Consider the following 13638-nt stretch of genomic DNA (forward strand, 5'->3'; position numbering starts at 1 on the left):
GAAATACAAGCCAAAAACTGCATTTTACCAATTTGTTCTATTTTTAGCCATGGCGGCCATGTTTTTTTTAACGAAACAGAAAATAAAACACAAAGTTTATTCTAGACACCCTAAGGATCATTCAGCTTAAGTTTGGTTGGAATTGGTTCAGTGATTTCACAAAAGAAGATTTTTTAAAGTTAGAAAACATGATGAACAAATTGTGTAAAATTGTCCTAAAGGGCAATTACTCTTTAAGGGGTCAATTGACAATTTTGTTCATATGAACTTATTTGTAGATCTTACTTTGCTGAACATATTTGCTGTTTACAGTCATGACAGTTCATCTTTATCACTAATATCATTCAAGATAACCAAAAACTGCAAAATTTCCTTAAAATTACCAATTTTGTGGCAGCAACCCAAAAATGGGTTATTAGATTCATCTGAAAATTTCAGGGCTGATAGAATGTTACCTTATAAACACTTTAACGCCATGTCAGATTTGCTCTAACTGCTTTTGTTTTTGAGATATAAGCCAAAAACTGCATTTTACCTCTATGTTCTATTTTTAGCCATGGCGGCCATGTTTTTGGACGAAACTAAAAATAAAACACAAAGTTTATTCTAGATACCCTAAGGATCATTCAGTTTAAGTTTGGTTGGAATTGGTTCAGTAGTTTCAGAGGAAAAGATTTTTTAAATAGTTTACACCAGACGGTCGACGACGACGGACAACGACGACGGACGCCAAGTGATGGCTAAAGCTCACCGTTCCTTTGGAACGGTGAGCTAAAAAGGGGGGGGGTCAAAATTACGTTTTCAGATAAAGTGTTATAAATCTGTCTTTTTTTCATTTTAGATACTTATTTAATATCCAGATGTTGTGGTTAAAATATTTAAAAAATGACACTTCTTAAAATCTTACATTGACAATAATTGCAGGTTTGGGAGCAGTTTTCCATAATGTTCCATTATATCTGTAATGAAAAATGCATCTTTTTTTCAGACTTAGGATTTTTTGACCAGCTGATTTTGAGTTATGATCTCCCCTTTTTGTTGGAAAACACAGAATAGCACTTGATGATCAAAAGCAATAAGGATAAAGAAAGAGGGTCGATGTTGCCAGTGGATTCAATTTTTTCATGTGGGGGATAATTTTTCATGCATGTTAAACTCTTAAATAACAGTATGAAATTTCAATTGTTATGTGCCTCTAACAAAATTATCATGATAGTGTGTACGACACTTTTAAAATACTAATAAAATATTAATGTTTTGTTTAATTTTCAATTTTCAGGACATTTAATTCATGAAATTCGTCATTCAAACTCTATGATCATAACCATCTGATTTTGTCCCTTTTAGTGAAAAAATTGTTCATTTTCAAATTACTGAAGTTGTTTACATAGCAGAATTTTTTTAAGGAAGAAGTAAATTTATAAATATATCATATTTCTTTTTTTTTTATTTTCTTGTTTACTTTGTTCTTATATTCTGCTGTTGAAAACCTTTATCCAGGTTATGGGGAGTGTTGGGCCACCTCTAAAATGTTAAACTCAGTCAAATTATTTATGTGCCTCTCCCAAGTAGTGAACAAGGTATTCAGTGCTTGTTGTTTGTTGCTGTGTATCATTTTTGTTTAGTGCATAAATCAGGCCATTATAGTTTTCTTGTTTAAAAAGTTATACATTTGTCATTTTAGGGCCTTTTATAGTTTACAATGTAGTATGGGTTTTGCGCATTATTGAAGGTCGTATGAAGACGTATAAGTAATTATTTTTATGAATTTGGTCCCTGATGGAGAGGTGTCTCATTGGCAATCATACCACATTTTCTTCTTATTATATATTTAGTCCATACCTTTACAAAGCAATGGCACAATAAATATGTATCTCTTTACAGTTGTCTTTTAAAAACAATTGTGTGTTATGTGAGAACTGGTAATATTTTTGATTGTGTAAGTGCATATATGGTAATAGGGAATTACAAAATAGGTAGTAATGAAATAAAAATCTATCATGCTTTCATGCATCCAGAAATGTTTCTTCCATACAGTTTCCATTGACAGTTAACAAGTCTATCATACCAAAGAATTGCCTCCCTTTGTAAAAAAATATAACTTTTGAAACATGTTTATGACTTATAATACGCAGAAGTTTATTTATCACAACAGCATGTGTATAATATTGTTATGCATGATAGTTATGTAATAAATCTCATGATAATTTATTTGAATAAAAATTGTTTTGTTTAAAAAAAATGATAATTTATCTGAATAAATATTGTTTAAACTAACACTCTCCCAGTTATAATTTAAGCATATATTAAGCTTACAAGCCAGAACAACAAATGTACATAAGAGTTAAATGAGCTTTGAAACATGCAGATGATGATTTTCTTATATGGTTTGACACAAATTTCAATTAAATTGTTTGTAACTTTATTGTGACCAAACTGCAAGAAAATTCAAAACACCATCATTATAATAACTGCATACTTTTTCTAAATACACCTGACTATTAACACTTTCTTGAAGTTCATATAAAAATCCATATATGGATACATCATGTCTTTGCAAATATTGCTTTTTCTCTCCAGGAATCCAAATGGCTGACACAAAAGGGTCTCCACCAATAGAAAAACAGTTAACATACGCAGGAGCTAAGTTTTTACTAGAATTTTTTCCAAGTTCAAAAACAAAGTTTTCCATAGTTATTTGCAACCAGGATACAAAATTTGATTTCTTTTCTTTGTCAAAAACAGATGAAACAAATAAAGTATCAACTTTCCCTGCAACTGATTGAGTTCTCATTGTGAAGCCACTATTTTTCATTTTTTTCATTCTTATAAGATGTTGAGCAGCATCCAAGTTTAAACAAATCTCTTGCTGTACTTTTAAATGACTTTCTCTTATTCCAATTATATAATAGATGTCATTTTCATAACAATATGACTCCAACATATAAATATATGCATTACATAAATTACAGTCTTCAATCAGATGATAAATATTTTCTATATTTTTGTTGATGAAAACAAGATGTCTGCTTGTTGATTTTTTCCAGATGGCATTCAGGCACAGTGATCCTTTATATTCAGTCATGTCCACATGTGACAAGCAATAACCTGTGAATGATTTTATGCAAGTCTGTAAGGTATCTAATGGTAACAATAAATAAACAATTTGCTCCTCTGAATGAACAACAAATTCATTATTTGAAAGAGACTTGGTCCATAATGGTAGATGTAAAATTTTTGACAGGCCATACTTCATTAGCCCATCTAGGTCCATATCTTTGGCCCAAGTATTGAAAAACAAGGCCCAGCTTAGTCCAGATTTATGACAATGAACATTTGTTGATGTCCCTTCCATGGCTCCTGTATGACCCCAACTTAGTCCACTATTTTGAACATCAATTCCTAATCCATACCACTGGTCTCCGAACTCATAACTCGGCTTTTCAATCATAAGTCTGAAAAATTCTTCTGAAACTAATGGTCCATTGTCACTGCAAGAACATATTGAAAAAATATAACAGATTGACATTTTAACACAATTTCTAGCAATAATTATGCAGTGGGATGGGGGTAAAGTTCCAAGAAAAAGTTGAGGGGGAACAGACTGAAAATGTATAAAACCAAGATTACCAGTATGTGTTCATAAGACACAATATCCAGCCCACACTACTGGTAGATCTCATTTCCATATTCAATATACTACAAAATTCAGGGTCAAAACCCTATTAAATTTGGCATATATTTTGATAATTTTGCATAACTAGAGGCTCTTAAGAGCCTGTGTCGTTCATCTTGGTCTATGTGCATATTAAACAAAGGACACAGATTGATTCATGACAAAATTGTGTTTGGGTGATGGTGATGTGTTTGTAGATCTTACTTTACTGAACATTCTTGCTACTTACAATTTTCTCTATCCATAATTAACTTGGCCCTTTAGTTACAGAGGAAAATATTTTGTAAAAATTTACAAAAACTTACCTAATAAATGAAAATTGTTAAAAATTGACTATAAAGAGCAATAACTCCTTAAGGGGTCAACTGACCATTTTGGTCATGTTGACTTATTTGTAGATCTTACTTTGCTAAACATTATTGCTGTTTACAGTTTATCTCTATCTTCTAGGTGGAACCCCATTCCTAACTCTTTAAATATTTAATTTCCTTTGGGTCAGTGGTCATGACTCCTTTCCGTACACATTCCTCTGTTTAAATTGCGATCGGTTTTAATATAATACGACGTCTAGCGACAGAACGTGTTAATTTTACTCGAAGTATCGTCGTTTGACGAAAGTTACTAACAGAAGGAAGACAACTTGAAGTGATAATTAGAATAACGTTGTGGACTACATTTATTTTAATTTAAAAGTCAAGTCAAGAAAAATATATGCATGCGCATAATTACCTAAACAAACCCTAGACTTGTGATTTGTAGCAAGGACGTATATTAAATGTTATTGATGTTCTTTATTGAAGTAAAATATCGAATATCAGTTACATAACGGTGACATATAAGAAAACTCCACTTCAGTTCTTATATGACAGAAATAGATTTATCGATCGGAATTCAGAGAACTCTCGCATGTTATCAAAACTAGGGAATTCCCTCTGACGTTTTTCTAAATTTATAAAAACACTAAACATAAATACTGCTTAAATCTGAATTTCCGTGTTCTTAAAAACAAGCATACAAGTCGAGGGAAACATGAAGATTATGAGAAGAACATTATAGGACAGTTGTTTAAATTCAATCCTTTTGTTTTTTATACCATTTAAAGCAAGACAATCTCAAGAAACTTCCTTGGTGTTTAGAATAAAACGGTTGACGTGAGGGTATGGCCCTGAATCAATGGTATAAGTCTACAGATTGCTTAAAACCAATCGTATCCCAAAAATTACCAATTAGGGGGACAGCAACCTAACAACTAGTTGTCCAATTCATCTGAAAATTCCAGGGCAAATAGATCTTGACTTGATTAACACTTTGACCCCAGTCAGAATTGCTCTAAGAGCTTTGGTTTTAGAGTTATAAGCCAAAATCTACATTTTACCCCTATGCCATGGCGGGCATCTTGGTTGGTTGGCCTGGTCACCAGACACATTTTTTAAACTAGATATCACAATGATGATTGTGGCCAAGTTTGGTTAAATTTGGCCCAGTAGTTTCAGAGGAGAAGATTTTTGTAAAAGTTTATTGACGACAGATGCCAAGTGATGAGAAAAGCTCACATGGCCCTTTGAGACAGTAGAGCTAAAAATTAACATGCGTATAATCAATTAGTTTGAAGTTGATGTGACTACTTTTTGAATTGAGACAGACAAACAGACCTACTAGTGGGTGAATAGACAGACTGATGCATAGAGAAGGACATAATGCTTTGATAAGTGCATGAAGATTTCTAACAGATATTTTTTTACTGGTTTTGAAAGTAAAAAAAAATCTGACCTGTAAATTTACTGAAAATGATAGAGAATATTTATCTTATTTGGAACTTTGTGTCAACATGGTATAAACCACATTCCTTTCTATATATAGAATCTAAAGATCTAATTTGAATAAAAACATCCAGGTGACAACTTGTGGTAATATATAACCCAGAGCTAACTCCTGTCACATAGAATAATTTGTTGCATAAGGAGAGGGTACACATTACTAGGGTAGAAATTGACAAACCCTGGAAGTCTTAAAGCTTATTCAGAGTATAATCCTCATGCATCATCACATGGATGCATGAATGAGGTTTGTATTGTTAAGATATCGTTATATACCAATTTTTTTCATTTTTAGACTTTATGAATTGAATTTTTGTTCTCCTTTCTAAATTTATACTGAATCATGAGAAAATCTCCAAAAAATGAAACCTCCTTTGAAACTCTAGAGGCTGTTTTGAAGTGAATCTAGAAGAGTGCTTAGACAGCTATAATTATTTGTAAGTATCACAAGGAACTATAAATAAATCCTTCTACACAAAATAGTAAAATTGAGTGTAATTAAAGTAAGATAAGATTATTTTGCTTGTAATTATTTCACAATACCTCTTAATTTGATTAAAGAGTGCCAATAGTTCAACAACTGACATAACTAAACCACCATAGGATTCAGTTCCCTCCATCTTAAATCCTCCATACTGAGCTGGCACAGACCCTTCTCCTTCAAACACAGATGGCTCCAATATATTCTCACGGTTGTTAAAATATTTTACCTGTAAATATATTTTAAATTTATTCACTGCAATTCAAATTTTAATCAAAACATTTGGCATAGTCACAAAATTCCATGCCTAAATTTTTCTCTTAGTTATGTCCCTTTCTATAAAGTATTCAATATTTGGGGAATAAGTGTGCAATATTACTAAATACAATTTCCTTTCAAGTTTGCCATGTTTAAAACAGCTATACATAGTATTGTTGTCATGTTAAAAGTCTTGTCGTACAAATAATGTGTTCAAGTCATGGTGGATTATCAATATATATTTCCTCAGATAGAATTTCCTTATAATTTGCCAAAATAGTCAAAATTAAGTAGGGTCACTGTGCTATCTTACAACCTACAAATCATCCAAAATTGCCCCAATTTGTATTGATTACTCATGAAAAAAAACTTGTTTTTTAAAAAGAAATCTAGACTATGAGACAGAATTTTGAAATAAATTGTGAATAGATAGGTTTTATAGTATGTTTTAGAAAATAAAAAAATAAAAAATCATGTTACCAAACTTGTTTTCTTGCTAAAAATAAAAATTAAAAATACTCTATTATTCCAGTAAAAAATATGTTTCTAAAAGAGTTATCTACCCTTATATGACTAAGTTGAAAAACTGAAACAAACAAAAACTATTGAGTATTTATTAAAACAATCTATATATAGAACACCATAGATCACATATTTTCTTTTAAATGAACAGTCTTACATATTAATTGCCAATCTGTCTAAATATTTGCAGACTAAGCAAAGAACTAGACAGATTGTGTACTGCAATTTTACAATCCAATATACTAAATATAGATGAATATTGTTTATTGTAACATGATCATGCAATATATATTACTTTTATCTCAAATAATATCCATTTTTACCAGTGAAATAATTATATAGAAGAGGATCTGATTAGGGTTTACAGAATAGGGAGAAAATATTATAGAAAGTTGAGATAAAAAATAAGGATTTCATGAATATAAACAAACATTAAAAAGAAAAAAGAAAAATGGCTAAGAACATAAACAATACAATTTTGAAGGACTTCCTATTTCAGACCCACATGGAAAGTCCTTGAAGGATTCTGTTAATATATATAAATACAATATTATTAACAATTTCCCTGGATAATAATTCTCATAGTAATAAGATGTAATATGAAATTGTTTTAGAGGCAAGTGATTATAATCGTGATAATAACTGCGTAATATCAAAAAGATGCAGGCCATTCATGTTAATATTAGAAATTAATATTTTAGATGAATCAAATTTATTGCACCATTATTAAACTGTCCATAATCTAGTTTGTTTGTATTTCAACCGACATCTCATATTGGATACCATAAAATAAGAAATATGATAAGTCTTTTATAGACGAAACCATCTGGCGTATAAAATGACTAGTTTCAGGTATCATTGATGAGATTATTGAACTTTATTCATATTTTACATGACACCACCCACATAAACAAATAAAAATAATCACAATAATTACAATAGTTATCCAGATAAATAAAACAAACATGGTCACCCTGGAAGGTCACTTCGAACTTCTTTACTAATTATGATTGAGTTTATGTTATTTATGTAAAATGAGGTACAAATTCTTTAAAAAATTTACATGAGGTTTTTGTTAATATTTTATCAGGTGAAAATCACAGAAATAAAATTGAGAATAGAAGGTATAAGAGAAGGTATAAGGAATGTGTTAAAGACACCAACACAACCAAAGAAGCAGAATAGACCAGTCCAATGAGTCTTCAACTCAGTAAGAAAATCCTGCACACTGAAGATTACTGAGCAAGGCTTCAGTTGACCCCTACAAAATGTGTATTAGTTTAGCAAATGAATTCTTACAAAAGAAAAAAACACAAATAAAAAACATAAGAACTTGCCTCCAAAGAATAAGCATCAATCTGTTTAGCATATCCTGGAAGAACATTGAATGGTCTACAAATTTCTTGGATATAGTTTATGTATGGCATGTCAGTCACCTCTTCTATCACTTTACCAAGGATCAAGTAACCAAGATTAGAATATGCATGTCTTTTACCTGTAAAAATATAAACAAAGTTTATATACTTTGGCTTGTAAATTATCAGTCCTTGGTTTTTTATCTGCCATGCAGCCAGTTATATGACACAGACCTGATAAATAAAACAAATGTTGTAGCCCTAAGCCACACAAACTAAAACACTTTTATTGAACCACATACATGTGATGGACTGTGAAACTCAGATCAGGAGATTTGGAAATTTTGGTCAGGAGATTAGGAGGTTCAGGAGGTTTTTTATCGACATAAAATTTGTCGTTAATGTAACCGTATGATGTAGAAATTGTGATTTTTCTTCAAATTTCCATCAAATTGTAATATGTTTATAGTACCCTTATTGCCTTTCTATTTGAAAGAAAATAAAATGTTAAGAAGAATCTGTTTCTTGTTTTGTTTTATTTTTGATAATTGAGTGTTCACTGCTTGCAAATAAACCATGTTAAAATATCAGATCCAAAATTGGTAACATTCCCCAAAATAACCCATGGAGGCTGTACTCACAGTAACTTTACATCCATCTTGTTTGACATCTATTTTTTTATGAGACACCTATCGATTTAATCTTAACTTTAAACTGTAAAAACATATACCAGGTGTAAACTGTAATTTCCTGGACAACATATATCTAATGAGAGCTTCATCATTGTATGGATCATCATTCTTTTTCTTAGGCAACTTCCAAAACACAGCATCTCCAACTTGGTCCCTGTCCCATCCCCCAGAATGCTGCAGTAAATGTCTCACAGTTATTTTCAAGAGTCTTTTATCACCTTTACCAGATGGTTTATATTTCTTCAAAATACCATTCTGACCAAATATTTTCTGGTCCAGTTTCAATTTTCCATCTTCTACTAACTTTAGAATGCTCACTGCTGTAATGGTCTTGCTGATGCTGGCTAGCCTAAATAATGATGATGACAGTGCTTTTAGTCCAGAATTAGCAAGACCATATCCTTGTGTGTATATGAGGTTGCCATGGAAACAGATTGCAAGAGAGCCACCAGTAATGTCCTGTTGTTGCATGAAGTCTACAATGATCTGGTCTAATTGATAATAGGCTTCAGGTGTCCGTTCGTTTGGAGATATCTGCACTAAAATAATATAAATACTTCAGCATATAAGTCAATTTATCTTAGAATCCTAATAAGCTAGGCAAATTTCCAAATCTTATAATACCTTTACATAAAAAAGAAGGGGGGCTATGGGGTTTTTTATTCTGGACAAATTTTTTTTTCGCAACAAGTCGAAAACAATTTTTTTTCTTTCAATTTTAGCATTACATATAGTGGTAGCTGAGGGTGAAACAAACATATTTTTTTTTCTCAGAATCAAAAACAAATTATTTTTTTCTCCAAAAACTGGAAACAAACTTTTTTTTCCAAAAAAAACCATAGCCACCCCCAGAAAATCAAATGGTTGCTGCCTAATGAATCCACAGTAGTAGAAGTGGTTGTCTAAGGGAAACAAATAAAAAGGGCCATCTCTTTTGTCCTATACAGAATTTGGTGCTAGTGGCAGACATTTTATTTTCTTTGGTTACATCTTCTGACATCAGACCCGGACTTCTCTTGAACTGAATTTTAATGTGCGTATTGTTATGCGTTTACTTTTCTGCATTGGCTAGAGGTATAGGGGGAGGGTTGAGATCTCACAAATATGTTTAACCCCGCCGCATTTATGCACCTGTCCCAAGTCAGGAGCCTCTAGCCTTTGTTAGTCTTGTGTTATTTTAACTTTTAGTTTCTTGTGTACAATTTGGAGTCAGTATGGCGTTCATTATCACTGAACTAGTATATATTTGTTTAGGGGCCAGCTGAAGGACGCCTCTGGGTGCGGGAATTTCTCGTTGCATTGAAGACCTGTTGGTGACCTTCTGCTGTTGTCTGCTCTATGGTCAGGTTGTTGTCTCTTTGGCACATTCCCCATTTCCATTCTCAATTTTATTTGAAAGTATATGGTTAATTTATTTACAAATTTCCAAGACTCTATGTTTAAGAGCTTGACATATTGTATATCAAAGATACTTGTTTAATGTTAAAGGTTTGAGTTGCTGTCTTATTAACAATATAACATAAATCTTCTTAGTTTATTCCATCTGAATAGGTCTTCTTTGGAAAAAGATAAAATATACTAACATCTGTCAAATTGTTACATTACTTGTTACTGACAAGTTGTCAGCACAAGTCTCAAAAATCAAATTCTATTCCTTCATTCAAATTTCCGCTGTAAATATAAAAATATAGAGATGTGAGATGATTGTCAATTAGACAATAATAAATGTGAGTATGTGATATGATTGCCAATGAGACACTACTAATTACTTAGGCCTTTAACAATGAGCAAATCCCATTCCCTTCTATGGAATAGCTATAAATAACGGATTATACCTGATCTAACACTATAAGTATGATCCATTTATCCTCTCCTTATCAAGTTGGCATTAATATATCTACAGGTTTGGGATATCTTTGGGTCAGCACACACTCATTCAGTCTAATTAATAATTTAAACAAAAACCTGAAAAATAGATAAAGATAATTTTATACTGGTAATTCATTTCATAAAATTATGTGATCTTGTATATATGTAACCAATGTTCATAAATTTTCATATTTCAAGGAAACTAAAAGTACTTTTAATTTCAAGGCTGATTTGAGGAAGAGTTAATCAACAATATCTATATATATGGATACTATATACTGTGAATTCATTTTTAATCAAGGGATACCATTTTTTGTTAATTAAGAGGGTATAGGTGAACATTAGAAACGGGCCAGAGAGTTTTTAAAGTAAATACTCAGGGGTTGTCCAATATCTTAATAGTGATGGGAGCTGCTCAGCTGGATGGTTATAGTTATGCAGCATGAAAAAAGGAAAAAGGGGAGATAGTTGTTACAACTTGAGACTTGGAGGTAGTGACTATTTGTGTTAGGGATGATTTTCTTTGGCTCAATAAGTTAGAGTGCTGCCCTTGGATCCCAAGATTGAGGGTTCAGTACATGTAGTACATGTTCCATCTTTGTATTATTTTCACAATAGGAATTATTTTCTATGTGCCAATTTAGTGTATAACAGCAGAGAGCATGAATTTCATTACAAAAGCAACTTTGTCTCTACTGGAACCTCTATGTTTCAAGACAACGGGTTAACAGACTGAGCTAAAGAAGTACTTCCTTAGCTGAGGACAACCGCTTATGTCTGACTAAGTATCACTACCACATTAACTAAGGGGAGCAATCCTATCCCAAAAGTAAATGTGCCATTTGATTTTTGTATTGTTAACTGCAGAGGGAGGGCAAGACCTTTTTCGGAACGTCGGGATTGGGTGTTATTAAGTTCGGGATTTCGGGATTGATCCATTCGGGATCCGGTAATTCTTTTTTCGAATTTAGGTATGTCTGGATTTAAATTTCTTTAAATTCGGGACATCGGGATTTCATCTTTTAAAGCCCAGGATTTCGGGATCAGGACCCCTCCAACCCCAACCCCCCCCCCTGGTTTAGAAAGTCCCTGCATAAACCATATAATTTTTTTAATGTAAGTCCCTTCATTTCATATATAATTACAGTGTACATTTAGAGTGATTAGAAATTTATTGAAATATTAATTAATAATTTTTAATTATGACTTTTTGTCCCATCAATAATCAGTGTGTGAGTTCCTTCCAGTAATTTAGTGTCCGTTTATCCTTAAATTCCACAAGATTTATCTTTGCATCAGTCTTGGAGTCAAGATTCTTACCACCTATGACACTCTGATAGGCATTATCGTACTGGATATTGAACTTTCAATTTTCCACTGGTTTCTTTCCCCTTCCAGTTTGTGTGTACTTTCATCTGTCATAACACCTATTAAACAAAGGAAGCAAAGTAATAATTATATAATATTTATACAGAGAACAAATGACTATGGACGGTGATTATAAATGTGTTGACTTATCATCAACCAAGTATTTGTCCTTGCAATATGTAAAATAAAATGCTAAAACATGTGAAAAGGGAGACAACAAACACAGTAAAGAAATATATATATACAATGTGATGAAGGGAAGAGCTAGAAGGTCACTGCACAAGTTATTACAAAGATGTTAGTAATTTTGGCTCTTCTAGTCTATTCTAATATTTATACACTTAATAACTGTATTGTTAACTATTATATAATATCTTTATTTTACAGAATCCATTTAATTATATCTTTATATCTTTAGCTGAGCTGAATAGATTGCCTTTATATACCAGAATAGAATTTTCAGCAATAAAATATTGGCTTCATATACTTGAGTCAAATAATTCACTTGCCCTAAAAATATACTGATATTAAAATATATTTAAAACCCATTCAAGAGAGAATCAACGATATAGCCTTCCAGAAGCAAGAGACTGACATCAATCAAAATAAAAAATTAAACTTTTTTAATATACTATATAAACCAAATAAAAGACCCTTGTATGTTGATCTATGCAAATCCAAATGTGATAGATCAACATTATGTAGATTGAGGTTAAGTGCTCATACTTTATCTATTGAAAGACATGAAAGAGGGCGATATATAAAAATACCAAAGCAGAGTAGGGTATGTCTTTGCTGCAACAAAGGAGACATTGAAGATGAACTACATTTTCTTTTAAAATGTTCCTCTTATAACTATGTGAGAGATAACTTCATTAAAAAAAAAATAATAATGTCCTATTGAACAACAAATTACCTTCTTTATCATATAACTTGCTTATATCAATTCTAAATAGTAGTTCCCAAACAATATTAAAAATTGTTGTCAACTATTTGAATGAATGCTTGTTGGTGAGAAACTCATCATTAAAAGGTACTCGATTTCTGTAATAATGTATATGCTTTTCTTTTATTTTTTATATATTTCTCTCATAATTATTCATTGTCACTCCTTCATTGTATATATGTTATTGTAGTTTGTCTTTAATTTGTTGCCATAACCATTTATTGTCAATGTGTTAACTAGTGCTAATAAAGTTATCTTATCTTATATGCCCCCCTGCCCCCAAACTAATTGCAACAGAAAATGTTTTATTTCTAATCTATAATAAACGCCCCAAATATACACAGAAAAAAAAGTCCCATAAAATCTAACTTGAGGAAAACTCAAAATCAGAAATTTGAAATTAACATTGGAAAGGGAAGATATCTCCGCAAAAATTAGTCTTTTTTGTTTGTTGATTTTCTTAAAATTCATGTAAAGCATGATACACTGATGGGGTTATAAATTCGTATTTGACTATAATAATATATCATCTTCCGCTCATAAAATGTGCAAAACTGAAGTGTTATGGGTATTTTTATTTTTTTGGCACATTTTTCATTAAAGAAATTGCAAATTAATTAATGTTGATTTCCAATTGAGGTATCATAACAGGCT

The 13638-nt window shown here is 31.5% G+C and overlaps 1 protein-coding gene across 2 annotated transcripts; it reads right to left on the bottom strand.

Moving 5' to 3' along the window:
• Positions 1-2138: 2138 nt before the first annotated feature.
• On the bottom strand, positions 2139-10789 carry LOC143047533 (uncharacterized). Of its 2 annotated transcripts, none has more exons than XM_076220590.1 (5): positions 10637-10764; positions 8840-9335; positions 8092-8249; positions 6037-6203; positions 2139-3491 (listed from the first exon to the last, which is right to left on the bottom strand). In XM_076220590.1, exons 2-5 carry the CDS (start codon positions 9270-9272, stop codon positions 2423-2425), a joined length of 1827 nt encoding a protein of 608 aa, XP_076076705.1. In that variant the 5' UTR covers positions 9273-9335; positions 10637-10764; the 3' UTR covers positions 2139-2422. The 2 variants fall into 2 exon arrangements, with proteins under 2 accessions (XP_076076705.1, XP_076076704.1); XM_076220589.1 differs by having other exon boundaries at positions 2140-3491; positions 8840-9340; positions 10637-10789.
• Between the last annotated feature and the right edge of the window lie 2849 nt (positions 10790-13638).

This window comes from Mytilus galloprovincialis, chromosome 10 (assembly GCF_965363235.1).
Source record: "Mytilus galloprovincialis chromosome 10, xbMytGall1.hap1.1, whole genome shotgun sequence".
NCBI lineage: Eukaryota > Metazoa > Mollusca > Bivalvia > Mytilida > Mytilidae > Mytilus > Mytilus galloprovincialis.